Below are 20000 nucleotides of genomic sequence, written 5' to 3'. Positions count from 1 at the left end.
CTAGAATTACTAGAAGCAGGTTTAAGGAGACATATGGTGGCAATTTTCATATGAATGATGCCCTGTGGCCTTTCCTGCAAAGTAAAACCCGGGATGGTTTGCAGATACTTTTCTTAAAGAACACTGTCGGCCCGGTCTCTGGGTGACAGCTAAGAGGGAGCATTCCGGGCTCATGGTCCAATTTGTGCTCATTTTGGTAATTGTATCGCCCTGACAAGTGCCTGCCCTCCTTGGCCAGCGCCTCTGAAAGCCTGTTCACGTGTGGTTTTTGTAGCTTATCACTCCCCACGCCATCCGGGTGCAGACCCCGCCACGGCACATTCCTGGAGTCGTTGAAGTCACCCTGTCCTACAAGTCCAAGCAGTTCTGTAAAGGTGCTCCTGGGCGGTTTGTCTACACTGGTGAGTTCATGCTTCTGACTTTGGTGGCCAGGTTGGGGGAGGGGGTGCCTCCTTCCAGTGCAATCTGCACAGGTGGGGTTCCCGTGCAGACAGGCCAAGCCCCCTTGGCCCGAGGGTTGGGTCAGTGGGGTGCAGGGTCTCCACATTCTCGCCCGAGCTGGCGATGCTGAGGACAGGTGCAGCCCCCACAGGCCGTGAGCTCCGGGGCCTGTCCCTGCACCTGTGGCCCTCTGCCTTCGAGCCTCGGAGTGAGGCGGCCGGCTTGTCAGCAAGTCAGCCCTAGCCTCCGCTGGGCAGCTGCCCATGTGCCTGGCCCGTGCTCTCGCCGCGTGGCTGCCCACGGTGCTGCCGCTCACTTGCACACGCAGGGACTCAGAGATGACACACCAGGCACGTGCCCAAGGCCACACGTGCTATCATGGATGGGCCGCTGGTGAAGCCAGGTGTCTGTCTGGGCCCTCTGCTGTTTCTAAGAGAGGACCCGTTTTCTGCGAGGGCCTCAAACTTGAGTCACCCAAAAGGGTCACCTCTTAGATGGCATGTTTGTTATCCTAGGGGGTCCTACATGGTGCTCTGCCCACGTGGATGCTCAGTTAACACGATCCGTCCCAGGTGGCTGTTGGGAAACGCCATTGATAAACTCAAAGCGTCTTTGCATTTGGGTCTCCAGTCTGAGCCAGCTGCGAAAGCTCTGGAGAAGCGTTGGTCCGGATGGACAGGACCTGCTCCACCACGTGGGGACGGGGACGGGCGCTACAGCACGTGGGGACGGGGACGGGCGCTACAGCACGTGGGGACGGGGACGGGCGCTCCACCACGTGGGGACGGGGACGGGCGCTACACCACGTGGGGACGGGGACGGGCGCTACAGCACGTGGGGGACGGGGACGGGCGCTCCACCACGTGGGGACGGGGACGGGCGCTCCACCACGTGGGGACGGGGACGGGCGCTCCACCACGTGGGGACGGGGACGGGCGCTCCACCACGTGGGGACGGGGACGGGCGCTACAGCACGTGGGGACGGGGACGGGGACGGGCGCTACAGCACGTGGGGACGGGGACGGGCGCTCCACCACGTGGGGACGGGGACGGGCGCTCCACCACGTGGGGACGGGGACGGGCGCTCCACCACGTGGGGACGGGGACGGGCGCTACAGCACGTGGGGACGGGGACGGGCGCTCCACCACGTGGGGACGGGGACGGGCGCTACAGCACGTGGGGACGGGGACGGGCGCTTCTTCTTTCCTGTTGTGGCCTCAATGTGTTCGCGCGGTGAGGGGGGCAGGAGGGGGACGTCCACGCCCGGAGCCTGGGCTCAGGTTGTATGCTGTCGCCAGCGACTACAGGAGGTCCTGGAGCAGGTCTGGCCTCCCGCAGGGATGCGGGCCTCTCCGTCCATCAGACAGGCGGCTGTGGGGCTGCAGCCGCGCCTTCCACTTAAGAGTTTGAGGAGGGAGGGGGCTACCCACTGCCCCTTGTAGGAAGCGTTGAGTGGGTAGAAAATGGCAAAATGTAAACTCCTCCACACCTCTTCCCGCAGGCCCAGTGTCAGCTCTGGGGGTGGCTGGATGCGGGTCCTTTTGGAGAGCCGTGGCTGTTGTCCCCAGAGGCAGCCAGACCCACAGCTGCCTGCCTGCCTCGGTGGGGGCAGTTTCCTCCTCTGTCGTCCCAAAACCCTGCACCCTGCCAAGTGGTCAAGGTGGGGGAGGGGTGCCCATACTGCGGTCCACTTTCTCCTGTGGGACCAGTACATGCTCCCAGGAGCCCAGGACTGTGCAGGAACCAAGGGAAGCGCCCATAGCGATAGAGCTCTGGGTGGCCGTCCCTGGGCCTGTCCTGCAGTCCGGATGCTCTTGGCTTCCTGGCAAAACCCAGACATTGAGAAGGACAGCTCTTCTAGTTTGCGAGGCCCCCAGTGTGTCCCATGCATAATGGGGTTCTGAAACGTGGGCATCTAGTGAGCCCCAATATGACTCCAACAAGCAAGCCCCGTGGGGCCGGTGTCTGGGAGGAGCGGCCAGAGTCCCATCCAGTGCCCGCTGGGGCCTCCAGCACCTGCTGTGGGCCCAGCCTTGTGTGTGAGCTGTTGTCATGCCCCTGCACTCTCTCCACACCCCACGCAGTGCTTCCTGTTGGGGGGTACGACAGCCCCGTGGGCCTCTGGCTTGTGAGCTGCGCCCTGGGAGCCTCTGCTCTGCCCAGTGTTGGCCTGAGGACCTGGACCCTGGGCCTCCTGACCCCACTGCATCCCACCCACTCCTTGGCCTCCCCCCATGGGTTTTGTGGGAGTCAGGGAGAACTTAGGGATGCATCTGCCCTGGGGGGCATGCGGTGAGTGGTACCTTTTGTGACAGGGTAACGGCCACCAGGGCCCCCAGTCCTTCCAAGGAGGAGACATTTGCTATCCGCTCATGAGCCATGTGATGTGTGGGCTCCCATGTCTGCCACAGGACCTAGTGTCCTGGTTGGTTTAGGGCACTACACTGAGCATGGCTGAAAGTGGCCAGACAGCCCTGCCTGCTAATGGCTGCGGGGCTTTGGAAACCAGCGCAGGAGGGACTGAGTGAGGGAGGGCGGGTTTCACGTGAGCAGGGCCTGGCATTCCCGGGGTCAGGGCTGGCTGGATGTTGGGGTGGCTCTCTGTGCGGGATGCCAGCACCCCGGGGGCTCCCCTCCTCCCTGCTTGGGGTGAAGGCCTGCTGAGCCCGTCAGCCTGAAGCTGTCTTCCGTTTCTGCTGTGGACCCCAAGACTGGGCTTCTGAGGACACTGGTGTGGGGCCCCTGCTGCCCAAGGCGTTGGGGGATTTCCTCTGTCAAGAGTTCTCCCACAAATGGGCGTTTCAGTGAAGCCGTTCAGTGAGCTCAGCCTTTCCTAGCGGGAGGCTAATTTATTGCCTCCCCCCACACCCCAATCATTAACGGGAATATACATTTCAAACGCTGTGTAAGGGATATGGGGCCCGTACACTCTCAGGGAGCAGAGGAAAGGTGGGGTCATAACCTGTCTGACCTGGAAGCTTCTGTCTGATTTGCATTGCCCTGAAATTGACGGGGACAATGAAGCAATCACGGGGAATTGCACTGCTTCCACTGAAAACTGAGCCAGCCCTTCTGGACGTCAGGGCCCCGCGCGGGCAGCCCCTTCAGGGAGGGCGCTGTCCCCTGGGCATCTGGCTCCCATCAGCCCCGGAGGCTGCCGGGACACCCTTGCAGGGAACCTTCCCGGGCAAGGGCAGGCGGAGGCGGCCAGGCCTGGGATAATGGACCTGTGCGCAGAGGAGGCGCCCCGCCCGCCTGCCAGAGGCAAAAGGCCTAAATGATCTGTTTACAGTGATCTGAGAAACACCAGATTTTTCAGAACCAGACCTGATTAGTCAACCCAGAGTGGGTGCGGGCACTCTCTGCTGCCCCCGCCCTGGGAAGGGGAGGTCGGCCGAGCAGATCCATCCAGACCCTTCTGCCATTGCTTTCAACTACTATAAAGGCACAATTACCTTGGGAGGCAGTGGCAGTTCACTTGATTAGCACGGTGAATTAAAAGAATGAGTCACAAATGACATGTCCGGCTCTTCCATACTAGTCCTTTGTATTCCCAGAGTGCCTCACCCCTGTTGTAAGAAGGTCAAAAATTAGAGAGAGAGAACAATTTTCAAGCGGCTAGCACTTAGGAGCAGAATTAACAATCACTCTGTATGTAATTGCCAGTTAATAGTAAATTGCCTTTTAGACTGTAAAATGCGATATAAACGGGTGGACACCTAAAATTAAATTAATGAGATATTTGCTACATTTAAAAGTGAATAGTGCAAATTAATAACTGAGCACAATGCTTGTTTTAATATTTGTCTAAGAGTATATCATTTGCTTGTTTGATGATAATTAAAATAGCCCTGGCAAGTCGTCCTACCTGAGAAACTCATGGTAAAGGGCAAACTGGATAGGTTCACGTGTACAACTTCTCCAGGAGAAACACATCAAACTGTTAAGAGCAATGAAAGAAATTATTTTTTAATTAGAATATAGGCATCGCCGTGTTACTCGATTAAGACAAATTGGAAACTGTGTGCTTCTAATTGGAATTCTGTGAGAACGAGAACAAGTTAACAGACACGTTTCCAGGTGGGAGGCGTCCCCGCACCAGTGTGGGTATCACTGTTTTCCCCCAGTGTCCACACGGCAGAAGGCTCTCCTGTCCCACGAAGAGCTGGGGCGGTTGGCGGTGGCTCGCCTTCCAGCATCATTCCACAGGAACCCAGGGTGCAGCCGGGGTGGGGGGCGCTCCCAGCTGACCTCCTGCACCTGAATGCTTGGCTGGCCTCACCTGAGAGGTCTCTTCTGCTCATTTAAAGAAATGCTCACAAAGTACCGGAGTCAACATGTTGCCTGCCAACGGCCAAACCCCTCCTAACCAAGGCATCGGCAGTCGGCGTGTGCAGCGGCGCCTCGACTCCGTGCGTCTGCTCCGCGTTTCCTTGACGGGGACGTGAAAGCGATGGTTTTCTGCATGAAGACGTGCGTTCAGTTTCCGGCTTGTGACATCATTACTCAGCCAGTAATGGCTAATAGTCTGTGTTCTTTCTGATACAGTGTTTCTGTATATGTGCTTTCTTTTTTAAGTTAGATGGTACCTTAAGTGGGCGACGTGTCGAAGTGGGGACGGTGCTGTCCTCAGGTGCTGTCCTGGCGCTGGCGGGGAGGGAGGGGGAGTGTCTCCTCGCCGAGGGCCTCCAGTCACCTCTGGCAGGCTTCTCCCGTTCACCCCACCTCCCAGCACCCCCTTGAAAGGCACTCATGTCTCTGAAGTGTCTTAAAGATCGTTTGTGTGCATTTGGAGCTGGTTCTGTCAACGGCACGGTGACACACTGCACAGTCAGTAACGCCTTCGACCGCAGCCAGCACCCCCTGGCCGTCCCCCAGGCCGGCGCTCTGCCCACAGACTCCCTGTACCCACAGCCCAAGTGGTTTCAAATCACGCCGCACAGATCGTACTATTTTTTTTTTTTAAAGATTTTATTTATTTATTTGAAAGACAGAGATCACAAGTAGGCAGAGAGGCAGGCAGAGAGAGAGAGAGGAGGAAGCAGGCTCCCTGCAGAGCTGAGAGCCCGATGCAGGGCTCGATCCCAGGACCCTGGGATCATGACCTGAGCCGAAGGCAGAGGCCTTAACCCACTGAGCCACCCAGGCGCCCCCAGATCGTACTATTTTTTATGGTGCCTGCCCTAAGTGTTCCTGCTTTCTCTTCTACGTGAGCCCCTGATTACCGGAGTTACAGATTTTTGACCATGTATGTGGGTCTGGTGGAGAGACAAATGCTGTAATTACAGGCCCTGGGGCTTGGGGAGGCTTCTGGCCTGTCGAGTGGCCTGCCCGGGCCGGTGGGGTCCTGTGCGTCTTGGCTGGTCCCCGTCTGTTCCCCTCCGTGAGCGCCCTGGGTGGGTGTCACAGTTCCTCCTCAGCGGTTGGAGGGGAATCATGGGTGGCGGCGGCCCTGGTGGAATGGCCTTTGGCTTTCTGTGAGGAGCGGCATGTGGGGCTGTGTGTGTAGCTCAGGGTGTGTGCAGACCTGTCCAGAGCTGGAGAGCGGGGACAACCCCCTCACTCGACCTCACCCAGCCCACCATGGCATCCGACGTTCGTTCACCTGTCGGTGGGATACGGCAGACTGTTGCCCGTTGCCTGGGGCAGGGTGCACACCGGGGTTGTTTGCAGGGCTCTCGGGGCCACAGGGGAAGGGAAGTGCCCCCCAGTGTCCTCAGCACGGTACAGCGTGACCTGGGGTTGCCAGCGGCTCATGTACCCGGCATGCCGGGTCGGCGTGGGGAGTGTGCACACTGGGCTGCGCGCCCTCCGCGGGAGCAGCGCTGGGAGGGCTCCTGGGGTCAGGGCTGTCCCCTTCTCTCCTGTCTCGTAGGAGGCCCGGAGAATGAGACACACCGCTTGTGCTATTGCACAAGTAGACTATTTGTCCTAATCAGTGACACCCATTTACTAGAATTGCTTAAAATGAACTATACCTCATACAGAAATCGCACACTTAGAGACTTCCATTCATCATCTGAAAATTGAGGGCCAGTAAACTTTTCTGCTTCTCCAGTGGGATCATAGGCATGCATCAAAATGTTAAAAATGATTGGTGAGAGGGAGCTGTCACCCATTTATCAAGGAAAAGAACATTATTTGCTAATTTCCCAACCAGGCTGGTGACAGGGTGCTCCGTCTTTGGACCCACGGTGACCAGCATGGCCTTTTTGTTATTAGTACAAGTCAAGCGCTTTTGGGCAGTTGCTAACAAGACACATTTGTCTGTCATCGGAGGGGTTGTGGTGGTTTTCCGAGTGGCTGTGGCCAAAGTCAGCTCCCGGCGCCCCGATTGGCTGCACTTTCTGGGGCCGCGCTTACCCGGGAGGGGAAGCCGACTGATAAATCACAAAGTTTCCGTGTCAAGGTGAAGGTATTGACTCTCCGGCACCAAACCCGACAAAATGTCACAGAGAGGAGAAGGCCATTTATCTTCCCCAAAGGACAAAAGGGTCATCCGGGTTTCACTCCGTGATTGTCGAGACATGGACGGGTGGAGGCGGCAGGCCTGGCCCCCTCCGCATGCCCGGCCCCCTCCGCATGCCCGGCCCCCTGCACCAGCGGGGTCCCTGGTCCTGCTCCCCCGCCCACCCGGGGGTCCTGGGGAGGGGACTCATGGGACCTGATGGAACCTCTAGCGGTGGTTTCATTCGAGTCTCTGGACAGCAAGGATGCTGGTCACACTTCTAGAAACAGCTCAGGAAGGGTACCGGGGCGGGGACCACGGGGACCGCCAGGTAGAAGCACAACAAAGTGACCACAATCCACCCAAGAGCAGAGTAAAGCAGAAATCAGAGGTAAAATAAGGTCACACAAGCCACGCTGGCGAAAACCACGAGTTCGACGGTGAAGACCAAGGGCGGTGTCAGAACAGGCGGGTCAGTGGGAGCCGGGCGTGGAGCAGTGCCGACCTTTTCACGCTCAAGAGAAGGACTCGGTCACGCAGTGGCCCAGGAAGCAGCAGAACACACGCTACTGTTAATTTGTATTTTCTTTCCGGCTCAGCACATTCGGGGAGCCACGGGCTCCTCCTGCCTGGCCAGAGCGGCTGGACATCGGGCACGGGGCGGGGGGTGGGCGGGCTGGAGGCTGGCAGGGAGTGCCGGGCGCGGGGACAGGGAGGCTACTGCGGCTCAGGGCCTCCCTCGGCTTCAGCGGGGGGAAGGTCTGCAGACCTGTCCGTACACACTTGTTCCGCGTGGAGACTCGGATCCCAGAAGCTCAGCCCGAGACAAGGTACTTTTAAAAAATTATCATCCACACCAGTTGGGCCTTTTTAATTCATGGTAGAAAACGCAAACTGAGTAATTCCTTTTGTAGAATGGTTTTTCCAACAAAATGGAAATCTGTTAGTGACGCGGGCTGTTTGCTCTGCCCCTACCCACCAAAACAGACGTTTGCGGATGCTCTTGCTGAGCCTGTGGAATAACTGGGCTCCACAAGGAGCCCGAGGGCGTGTGTGACAGCGCGTGTGCTCGAGGAAGGCTCACCACGGACCGTGTTAAATTTTACATACAGAACCTGCCGTGGAGACAGCCGGCCGCTGCAGACCGTGGTGAGCGTTGCTGTAAATCTTTGGAGAAAGTTCCTTTCAGGGGCAGCCTGGTGGTGGTGTGACTCTTCTCTAGGCGGATGGCCCCCTTCCCTGTCCTCATGAGGCGGGCCTTCCTGACATCTCCCACACACGGAGGTCCGACTGACCACGCGGGCCCCAGGGGCTGGGCCCTGTCCCCCTCTGAGAGCATCCAGGACCCTCGAGGACCCAGGTCAGGGCACCAAGGCAGTTGGATGTGGGGGATTCTGCTGGATTCCTTCTCCATCTTGTCATCCCTTATTCTCCCAGGAGGAGGCCCTTGGCTGGATGCCCCTTGGCCCTCCCTGTTGCAGCCCCATGGACAGTGGCCGGTGGGGGGAGGGGCTGGAGGCCTGCGATGCGCAATCGTCCTCCCCGTTCTTGTGACTCCGGGCGCCGGGCGCTGGTGGCAGCCAGAGGCTTTACCACAGAAATCACTCCAGCGCTGGCGTTGGAGACCAGCTCATGCTTTTCCTAAGGGACACGTCCCCAGTCTGGAAACCTCCCACGGGAGCTTCCAGGCACCGTGGTGCTGGGCTGACGGACAGGCGTCCAGGCCAAGGGAGCCGCTGCGGCACTTCTGTGGGAGCAGGACCTTCACAACGGGGGTGGTAGACGAACGCTTCGCCCGAGCTTGGCATCGGACCCCCGGGTGTCCCCAGCTAAAGCCTGTAAACGGCCGCGTGTGCTTGTCACCAGTGACAATGGAGGTCAATTCAGCGGTGATTCATTTAAATGCCACGAAGGCAAGGGACACGTGCGCAAGGTGTGGGGCTGGAGCGTCGCGCGGCTCCCTGCCGTGGGGAGCTCCCGCAGATGGTCTGTCGTCACAGCCTCCGCGACCGAGCCCCGTGTCACGTGGGCTTTGTCCAGCGCCGTGGTGGTGAATGCCTGTCGTGCCCGAGCCCTGCGCCCACCCATCCACACGCACCCCTGCTCTTCACCGGCCAAGAACCCTGCAGCCACTCGCATCACTCCTGTCCTCTGCCCTCGGAAGATGTCCCCGACGGGATTGACGAGGAAGGTGAACTTGTCGTCCCGGGGTGTGACGCTGAAGCTTCCCGTCAGCGTGATCCGGGCCCTGTGCTCGGTGTCCGGAAGCGTCCAGGGGTCCCCGGCGCCCGCCTGCGGCAGGTACTCGCTCCGGCACCGCAGGCGCTGGAGAGGAGGAGGGAAGCAGCTGCTCTGAGAGGTGACGGGGCCGGGCGGCCCTGGGCAGGGGGGCCCTCACCAGAGGAGGAGCTGCGCCTTCTTCCCAGCAGCCTGATGCCTGCTCCGGGCAGCTCTCGGCAAACGGCGCCGCATGTACGATCCCGGGGACTCCGAGGCTCATGGGAATGAACAGGATGTAGAGAAGAAGTGAACTCCGGAAAGGTGCTGAGTTCTACGAGAGAAGGGACAGCGGAGGGACGGTGGGTCTTTCAGGCGGGAGACCTCCGGCAGAGACGCTGTGGGGGAGGGGCCAGGCGGCCAGGACCAGGGTGGCAGGGAGTCCTCGTGAGGCCACAGAGCGCTTCTGATCCCAGTACAGCGGGGCCTCTTTTGCGGACACAGCGCGGTCCTGCGTGAGCCCAGACCCAGAATCCCGCGTTCGAGGACCGTGGCTGGGGGAGTGCAGGATTTACGTTCACCCCGGTGAGGTCTTTAAAGACTTTGCCTTAGAACATTCCTGTCCCGGAAAACCAGGAGGTCGAGAGTCTGCGTGGAGACAGCAGAGGCGGTGGTGCTGGGAAGCCACGTGCCGCTCCGAGTGGGAGGCCGGCCCTCCGCCCCGTGCCATCCCCGCGCCGTCCCTGTGCGGTCCCCGCGCTGTCCCCACACCGCGGCTGCCGTGCTCGGGCATGGGCCTCTCTCCTTCTCGCAGGCGCGGAAGCCTGCGTGGGGCCGGCGCGCTCGGAGCGCGGGAGCGGTTTCCCTCCGTGGGGTAGCCGGAGTGCGTGTTCTTTTTTTTTTTTTTTTTTTAAAGATTTTATTTATTTATTTGACAGAGAGAAATCACAAGTAAGCAGAGAGGCAGGCAGAGAGAGAGGAGGAAGCAGGCTCCCTGCTGAGCAGAAAGCCCGATGTGGGGCTCGAACCCAGGACCTGGGATCATGACCTGAGCCAAAGGCAGCGGCTTAACCCACTGAGCCACCCAGGCGCCCCCGGAGTGCGTGTTCTAACCCCCATCAGCAATGCCTGCTTCGTTTAAAATCCACATGTTTGTGCAGCTGTGGTTCACAGAGTCCCGCACACTGTCCGGTACGCGGGCTGTGGTGCACTCATGAGAGTGACCGCTTAATCACACCGGGAGGAAGCGCGTGCGCCTCTGTGCTCGCTTCTGGCTCCTCCCGCCCTCTCCCTGCACCCGTGGCTCCCAGGCACCCCTTCTACCTCCCGCTAGGCATTTCACCTGCTCCTGGCATCTCATGGGGACCCGCGTCTTTCCCTCCGCGTCCTGTGTCGGAGGCCACGTGCGGGGTCGTCTCAGGGCATCGTTCCTTTGCGTGACTCAGTGCCGTTCCTCTGTTCGGAGAGACCTCAGCACGCAGATGCTGGGGCGTCACGGGGGACACTGCTGCGACATGCTCGGGAACACGTTTTTGAGTGGACAGGTGCAGCGTTCCATTCACTGTGGCTTCTTGGAGTCCAAAGTGGTGTGATCCTTGCCCGCAGGTCTTCTCTTCAGGAAGCCCCACAGGCCTATGTCTCTGAGCAGCTTGGTGCACTTGTGTGGAGTGGGGCAGGCACGGTGACACGGGGGACGGCCCTGCCTCCCGGGAGGAGGACGGCCCGCAGTGGGTGGGTGGGCGCGTGGGTCCTCGGGGTGGCCGGAACCTGGGGCGGGGTCCTTCGCTGCGGGTGCCCCTCAGGCCCGAGAGGGGGTAGCCCGCGGCAGGTCATTCTTCAGCTTCCGTCTGCACGGACATTTTACGCTGCTTTAAAGTGTGCAAATCCATTGCCGGGATGGTTCTCCACAGAGCGTTATGTTGCCTCTTTGGGTTTTAAGACCCTTTCCTGGAAAAAGCCTCTCTAAGAGGGTTAGCAGCACCAGGACACTGGATTTTTCTTTCTTAAGGACAGGAGGACGGGTCGTGGCGAGCCCTCGCGTGCAGGAGGCTTTCACTGCTGGCCTTGCACGCGCACAGGGCGCTCAGGCGCATCAGAACAGCCTTGGTCGGGGGAGGAGGGGCTCACAGGACAGCACCCCTTCCCCACCCAGAGCCGCCACCGCGGGGGCCCGGCTCCCGGCTCCCTGTCCCTGGGGACAGAAAGCCACCCGAGGAGTGAGAGCTGCCCATAGGCCATGGGACCAGGGTTTCTTCCGCCGCGGGCTGGGCTGGGTAGGTGCCGTTCCCACACGACTACAAAAGCTGGGATCCTGCGCATTCTTTGAGGGATGTAAACAGAATGGTTTGAACGCAATCCAGACGTTGTCAGCACGGGTGTTATTTTGGGAACAAGGAAGAGGAGCTGTCCCCTTTTCTGCATTTGGTGTCACATCACAATGCCGCCATCCACTGCCAGGCGCCGGTGAATGGGAGCGGGTCCCTGTGCACAGGCCGGCTTGGGCTGTCGGCGTGAATACCAGAACACGTTCCCCGCTCCAATGAGGAGGCACCTGACTTCCAATTAGAAGTCAAGTGGGGCACTTTTCCCATCCTTAGAAGTCTCCTTTCCTGGAATACCCTTCAGCGGGTGGGTTGGAGGGGCTGCTGGGGTAGCGGCTGCGCGAGCCGGAGGCTGACCCCGGGCTGGTCGGAGCTGCCCCTACCGGCGGCGGGGACGCTGGGAAAGCCAAGTCACGCCGGGGAGGGCACCACGGGGTTAGCTGCTCGGCACCCACGTCGGTGACGTGTGACCCGGAGTCTTTGCATTTGCTCCCACCCCGGGGGCCGGGCTGGGGTCGGGGGTGGGTGGCTCTTGGGGCCAGCACCCCCGGTGAGTGAGGCACGGCTGCCGTGGCCTTTGTGTTTCCCAGGCACACCACAATGCCTGGCTCAGCCTGCTGAGTTCTGTGATTGAAATTCATTGCCAAATTTATTGAGAAATTAATGAGAAAAGCTGCAAAGTATTGACTTTGAGAGGAAAACACAACTCATCTTGAATGAGGAGGAAAATGCAGCAATAATTTAGCCGGTATTGATCTGGCCCTGTCTGTGTATTGATCTTCATTTTACAATATTAATTTGCACCTGCAATCGGCTGCAAAGGGAACCGATTTCATTTCGTAGGCGCGTTAACGTGCGAAGCATTAGGTGTTCTTAAGAAGTGGGGGTACTACACGTTGCATCGGGAAGGCAGATTTTTTTTTCTATTTTTGCTTGTTACTGAAATAGACTAAAAATTAATTTTTTTGTCGGACAAAATATGAAAGCGAAAACCCATCCGCACCGCGGCCCTCCTCTCTGCCGCACCGGCCGCTGTCCGTCCGCACCGGAGCCGTCGGCCGCCTGAAACTCCAGGCAGCTCTCATCATCATCCCAGATCAGTTCAAAGTTCATGAAATTTCTATGAGCATTGATCTCGCCCCATTGATTTTTTTTTGCAGCAGATCTTTGAAATTTTAATTTCCCGAGCATCTGAATTTCTTATAGATGAAATGCACTTGGAGGAGACAGTTGATGATGAAGTGGAGAACTTAGCGTCATTTTAACGCCTAAAAAAGGGAGAGAAAACAGGCCTTTGCAGACGTGGCGTGACGTTTTGGAGGTGGAGTGATGGCAGCGTGGGGTAGGGGCCGGCGGGGCGTGAGGTACTGGTGGGGAGCCAAGTACCCAGTTTTGTCCTCAGCGGCCACACATTTTTAATGCAACTTTTTATACAGTCATTTTTGAAAGAAAAGCTATCTGGAGAAACAGCAGGACAGAGAAACATTCTTCACTGTGCGATCATTTCCTCACAGCAGTGTTTATCACCTGGTCAAGTTCACCTAGTTACTTATCAGTGGGACATTTAATAACCTCAAGGTGATATAATTGCTATTGGCATTTTCCCCCCTTGGATTCAGCTGGTTAATGTGTAAACTACTTGTCAGCAAATAGCACTTTGTCACTGAAATCACTAACACCCTCTAGAGGGATGTCTTTGTATTGAGCAATTTAATTTTACTTTATTTAATTTTTACACATTACAACCTGTGTTCATTCAGGCACACTGAAGGCTTGCGGTCTGTCGGAGCAGGGTCTGGGGGTCCTGGTAGTGAAATGCACTCGATCTTACTTAACAGTCCCCGTTGCCTTCATCGAAGCGCGCTCTCGTCCCTCGGAAAAGGAACTGCAGATGTTATTATGTAGTTATGCTGCTAATGTGAAAAACTGCCTCATTATGAGGATCTGTTTGTAGCGGGAAAATGACTGCACGATGACAAATGCAGGATTGGGAAGTTACAGGAAGATGGTCATTATTGAAATGAAACTGGAACTCATTTAATAGCCCCAACCAGCAGCTGGAATGAAGCAAATGAATGCCTTCCTGTTTTGATTGTCGTGGGCAGGTTTTTCAGGCAGCAGGATCGTTTGTGCTAAACCTAAAACTCGCTCTACCTTTCTGAGCTTGCCAGGCTTCCCCTTAAACCATAGAGAGGCGACGCAGAAGGCGGCGCGTTTCCTACCTGCGAGTGCCCCCAGGGAGCGCGGAAGGCCCGCTGCTTTGAAAACCAGGAGCGTGGCTGGAAGAGCACTTAGTCTGGGGTGCATGCTGGGTCTGTCCCCCGGTCTCCCCGGCGGGGCTGGGCAGGAGGTGGCCACCACAGGGGAGCTCTGTGACCCCGATCCCTCCCTCCCTCCTGCTGCAGCCCAGTCTCTGGGAGCAGGCAGGGTACCGCCAGCCAAGGGGGCAGGGACAGGACCCCTGTGCCCTGGGCAGACAGCCCACCACACCGCCACCACCACCGCCACCGAGGGGTGGCCTTTGCTCACGGGTGCCGCTCCGTGGAGCCCTCGAGGGCAGCTTTCCCACAGCCGAGGCCCCCCGCCCCGCTGCACATAGTAGCTGCTTAATAAATGTCAGGTAACAGACTGGACTTAAGACGGTCTCTTTCCTGGAGCTGCTCTTTGTAGGAAAACACCACTGGCCCCAAATATCCATGTTCTCCAGGCTGCGGTTTTGCTGGTGTGTGATCAGCTCTGAGGCCCTGGGCACATCCCCTTGCTTAACTGAGCAGGATCATACCCTCATGGACATGCTGTTTGAGCCTAACAAGATGATCATACACATTTTGAGGGGATTAGAGATGAACACAGACCTCAGGGCAGGGCTGGATGGCTCTATGAGGCCATCACAACGAACACTGGACCGTGGATGTCCCGGGCAAGAAAAGCCCGCTGATGTGGACCGGTCGGCATGGATCTGATCGCAGCGGGCCGGTCGGTCGGGGTTGTGGCGGCTGCAGGTGTGGCCTGGGACCCGCTGCCGCACTCTGCCACCACATGCGCTCTGGCGGTCCCGACCTAAACTGACATCACAGACCGTTTAACGTTTTAGCAGTTGCGCTATGATTAATCCCCCAATACGTGGGCATGACTTAAATATTTAGAATGCTGCTTCTGTTAGGACGTTAATGCATGTGAAGTAACGAGATTAACTCTGGTACATTCTGATATATTTAAATATGTATCTGCCCCGCGCTGTAGGCTGCTGCGGTGTGGAGGAGTCCCGGGCTGTCTGTGGCCGTGTCCGGCTCCGTGTGTATGGCCCGCGCTGGATGCTGGCCTGTGTATGAGAGCCGGATATCTGGCTTCTACAGGCTGCCTGATTGCTTGCCCCATTTGGCATGGAATGTGATTCCCGGCTATTCTAGCTTCTGATTCATTCAGGTTTTATTGCTGTGTAATTTTCTTATTCTAAAATAAAAGCTCTCCAACAAAAATTACTATGCATTAGGCCGCGGTAGCCTACTCAAATGGATATTAATACAGTTTATCTCTAAAAGGACGAATAATGTATTTGAAACAGATAAAAGGCCCTCCACTAAATGAGGAATGTTAATATCTTATGGCACGGTTAATAAAGAGATATTTCACAAGGGAGATTTGTTTTATGACTTTTGATACAACAGCCTTATAATCTGACATATCTTAAATGATATAATTTTGTGCATACATCCATCTCTTTTATACGCAGCGGCCCACCATAGCAAGATTTGAATTCGGAACAATAATGGGCACTAATTACTTCCGGGGGGTGGGGAGGCGGTTTATTACGAAACTCACCGTCTCCGACGCAGACGCGCAGACCCCTGCGTGGTAAGTTGGAAGCTTAGAACGCGTTTTGAGGAATGTCTTGTTTTTTTTTTTTTTTCCCCTTTAGCAGAAAATAACATTTGTTTTTGTTGTGTTTAAGGCAGAGTTTAAATTAATTTAACCCAGTGACACATGTTCAGACACTAAGCAAGCTGCTACATTATTCCTCGGAATAAATTGCTCAGGAACCAAGTACATTAATTTACGGCTCTCCCGATGCTGACAGATGTGAGGGCGGCAGGAGGACCCACAAATATTAACATAAAACAAATTTGCTTTATTCTTCTTCATATTTCTTCCTCATCCCCGACTTGAGCTCACCCAAGGCTCCTTCTCTAATTATCCACGAGGTCAGTAAGCAAAATTGGGAAGAAGCCGGGAGATCAATACAAATTATTCCTGAGCAAACCAGTGCTGACAGTTTGAATTGCAGCATATGTTTACCCAAAATCAGGCAATTTATCTTAATATCAGCAAAGTAATGCAGTGCAGGTGAAAGGTCAGGCAATCTCTCCCCCTCATAATTACCCAGTTCTGAAACAGGAAAGTGGTATTGATTGGCCTGGCTCGGTGCTCTGTGACTGGACGTGCCGGAGCCTTGCCCTGGCTCAGCTGGGCCCTCGCCCGTCCACTCGGCGAGCCGACGGCTGCGGGGTGCGCGCGGGGCCCTGCGCTTTCTCCTCCACGCGCAGCATTTGCCGGGGACGTCTGCACGGCTCCCGGGCCCGCCAGGTGCCCTGTGCCGGGCTCCGGGGCGGGGTGGCGCTCGGAAGGCCCCGAGGAGGGCGACTGTTCTGAAGCCACCACGGGCTCTCGGAAGCCTCCGCGAACCGCGAGCGTGGGCCACTCCTCCCGCAGTCGGAAGACAAGGGCCATTTTTTCTAATTCTTCCCATGTTAAATTCCTCGGGTGTCCGGGAGCGGAGCCCGGCGACCCCGGGTGGGATTTCAGGCTGCCCCTGCGGCGCCTACCCCGCCCCAGCCCTTTGTGGGGCCCGGCCTGGCCTGGGGGGGGTGAGGGGGTGGTGGGGATCCGCCAGGGGCACAGCGGCAGGGCCTCTTTCAAGAGCGTCCGGGGGCGCGCCCCGCTTGCTCTTGGCGGAGCGCGAGATGGGAGCGACTCGGCCCGCGGCAGGAGGTGAAAGGTAGCCTCGTGCTTACAGCGCTTTAGAATCGTCGCGGGCCTAGAAGGAGAATGATCAATTCAACTGAAACATTGGAAAATGTCTCTCCAGAATGAGAGTGTATGGTTATTACAAGTCATAAAGCTTCTGAAAGCTTGCATTAACGTGCCCATCACCTGTCAGGGCCATTTGCATGAAATCAATAGTGGCCGCCCATCTATCTTTTCTGATCACCTTTCATCAGGCCGATTCATTAAGTCAAACAGTCATGGTGATTAGCTGGGAGAGAGGAGAAACCCTGACACGTTAGAAATGCACAGTGGGCACCCTTTTTGTTCCCTCATCAAGAAATGTAATACTTTATCTAATCCTTTTTGGGTCAAGTCGCTGGGTGAGGCCCATCGGCCCGGTGGCCGTGCTGCACTTTTGCCGTGACACCCTTGTCCTGGCCCGGGCAGAGACATGACAAATTGTCCCCCAAGTCAACGCTGACAGCTTCTGATGATTAATGGTTTGATTATGAAGTGGTTTTACACATATAGAATTTACATCACAGAGAGTTAGGAATTTTGCCGTGTCACACACGCCGAGGCATTCTGAAGAGCTTTACTATTTGCAAAGAAAAAGGAGGGCAGAATCGCAGCCAAAGCCATGTCATGTAAAATCAATACGTCGGATCAATGCTTTATTAACAAGAAAATGTCTTACTTCACATTCCTGTGCGGACCTTTGTCTCCGGGATGTATGATGGAATGTCAGATCGCATTGTGGCCCTCAGCTCACGGGCATGTTATCCAGCATGTGCACGCGAGGCTTCCTGCCCTGCCGCGCCTGGGACCCGCCACGGGGGTTGACACGGGCGCTCGTGGAGAAGCGGTGACCAGTTATTTCAGAGAGCGCTTCCAGAGAGCGCCTCTAACCTCGTTCCTCGAAACCAGCGCCTTTGTGCTCCCCGCATGCTTGCAGACCTGCTGAGTCGGTGCTGTTAATCATCAAATTACGTGCTGACTAATGAGTGATGGCCCAAATTGGAGACTGCGTAATGAATAGATGGCGGCAGGTCCTATTAGTCTCCGAAAACCCCCTGATTTATGTCGTGCCACGCTCCGTGGCGTTACTCCACGGAAAACGATATCTACATCAAGAAGTAATGTACTCTAATAAGTATTTTCATCTTAACTCACGTCCCCGGGCCTCCGGGCTTAGTTTTTGTTGGAGTCAGGCAGAGCCATAATAAAGCCCAATGGCTCCTTATAAAGCTTGTTAAACACAGAGTGTGCGGTCGGACGGAGTCCCAGCCGTGATTCATGCACTGTATACAGCGCGCGGGCCGCTGATTTATGGCTGCGCACAGTTCATAGTCAAAATTACAATTTGAGGGATAAAAAGATTAATTACTATTTGTGGCCGGCAATTCCGTGAGGCTGGTGGAATGATAGCGCTCTACATCAGTTTGTAGTCAGCCATTCACAGATTATTAAAGCTTTGCAAGCATAAGTGCTCCTCCTGCCTGGTTTGTGCTCAGGCAGTATGCTAGACAGAAGAGGACCACAGGGATAAATCTGAACCTAGCAATAGCCGGACATATGTCATAATTGCCAGTTTCCCATAAATCCCTGGCCAGGGTGGAAAGCACCGTGTGATGTAGACAGTGATCATGACAGTGGTGATTGCTATATACGGCCCCAAGACTTGCAACTTTCTGCCCGCACAGCTGTTCCTGCAATAGATGGAGTAACCCTTTGACTTTCTTCCCGTCTAATTATAGATTAGAAATAATCATTGCTTTTACGTGCAAAAGAGAGGGGGGAAATCCATTCCTTGAGACGGAGTGAGTGTTCGGGGGGTGGGGGGTGGGTGCTGGCCTCCGAGCGCGCCGGGAAGGGAGAGTCACACGTTTATTTGTAAGCGTGCAATAAATGAGTAGTGGATGACATAAAAGTAATTAACCTGACCTACATTTCTGTGTCCTGTTACAGCCCTTAATGAACCAACCATAGATTACGGCTTTCAGAGGTTGCAGAAAGTGATCCCGAGACACCCGGGTGATCCCGAAAGGTTACCCAAGGTTAGTAAAAGAGCAAGTGGCGCCCTGCTCGGGTCCGCCACCGGGCCGGTTCCGGTTTGGGGGCAGCAGGTGCTCTGGGAAGGGGGGCTCCCAGGTGCCCTGGGCCCCGCCCCCACGGCAAGGCCGGCAGCAGGTGTGGGGGGCCGACCCCGGCCCGTGCCCCGGCCCGTCCGAGGCAGGCGAAGGGTGAGGGAAGGGGGCCCGCCGCGGTCGCCGGTCTCGCGTCTCCTCTCCATCTATTTGGAGGGGGAAAAGACAGGCTTTTCTGATACAAATATTTTGGATTCTGCAAGGGGGACATAAACTTCCGCGTAATGAAATAGTTCAATTAAACATTTTCCACTCCAGTAGCCCGCGCTGATTTCAATCTAAGCAGCCCCAGACTGATCTGTGATTACTTGACTCTTGTTTTCCTTTCATTTTCTAAAGCTCGATTCAGTTTAATCTTTTGTTTACAAAGCTTTTGTTATAAGTCCCTGACTTAGCAGGCTAACAAATGAAGTCCACATATTAATATCTAGGGGGACTTTTCATTTAAATTCAACAAAGACAAAAGCTGCCCATGTTGTTTGTGCACACGCCACGTATCACAGGAATTTCATTTTGATGTGTAACATTAAAGATAAGTCAGGCTTATAATTTTCCCTCTCCTTTGATATAATTTTGTCTCTCTCTCTCTTTAGAAGCCATCTCTGATTTTCAAGGCAGAGTTGCAAACACAAAATGAAAAATGAAGTCATAACATTATGACTGATTATTTTACATTCCGTCCCTGTGTGCGCCCAAGTCTTGACCACCTCTGAGTTTTATTAACACAATAAAACCTTTTAGACATTACCTTTTTAATGCTCAGCGTGAACATAAAGCAATATCATTAGGCTCCTTTTTAATTTGTGAACATGTTAGCGACGGATGTCAGCTATCCGTTGTTAGAATCACGGGAGTCGGGCAAAGATGTTTTTCAAATGCAGAGCAGTTCCTAGAGGGGTTTTGTTCCTGAGGGTGCGTTCCCGAAGAACCAGCGGCTCCCCAGGCCCGCCGCGTGGCTACCCAGAGGGCTCTGCTGCCAGCCTCAAGCTGGCGATGGCTTTGCCCTGGGTTAGCTGCCAGGCTTGACCACCCCCATTTGCAGAAAGGCCGCATGCCCTCGACAGGCCCTAGGCCTGGGGAAGCACTGAGCTGGAGGCTGGGCGAACTCCGGGAAAGCCCCCCCAACCCAGCAGGTGCCCTCTGGGTGGGGCGGGGTGGGGAGCGGCCCAGGCCAAGTCCCCCTCCCCAACGCCACAGGACCTACTGTACGGCACTTCAGGGCTTCGTCAGCTGGTGGTAGCACCACAGGTGACCGAGTGCCCGTGAGGCCCTCGCTGGCCAGTAGCTAGCCTCCTCTGAGCCACCCGTCTACCCTTCCACCCTGCCCAGCCTGGCTTGTGCCCCCCAGTACAGCTGGTGGCTGGACAGGGCTCTTGGGAAGGCTGCCAGACCCCAGGGAGGGGGAAGCCTTCTGCCTCCCTGGGGACTGAGGACTTTCT

At 56.2% G+C, this 20000-nt stretch overlaps 1 protein-coding gene across 14 annotated transcripts in view; it reads left to right on the top strand.

Moving 5' to 3' along the window:
* Nucleotides 1–20000, top strand: part of EBF3 (EBF transcription factor 3) — a 119431-nt gene that overhangs the window by 88051 nt on the left and 11380 nt on the right. For all 14 annotated transcript variants that reach the window (XM_047702820.1, XM_047702817.1, XM_047702813.1 and 11 more), the window contains exons 10-11: nt 275–401; nt 18383–18471. In XM_047702820.1, coding sequence (XP_047558776.1) covers nt 275–401; nt 18383–18471 — 216 coding nt within the window. The remainder of the gene's footprint in view (nt 1–274; nt 402–18382; nt 18472–20000) is intronic.

This window comes from Lutra lutra, chromosome 14, assembly GCF_902655055.1.
Source record: "Lutra lutra chromosome 14, mLutLut1.2, whole genome shotgun sequence".
Classification (NCBI taxonomy): Eukaryota; Metazoa; Chordata; class Mammalia; order Carnivora; family Mustelidae; genus Lutra; species Lutra lutra.
This window is presented reverse-complemented; position numbering and strand designations above follow the sequence as displayed.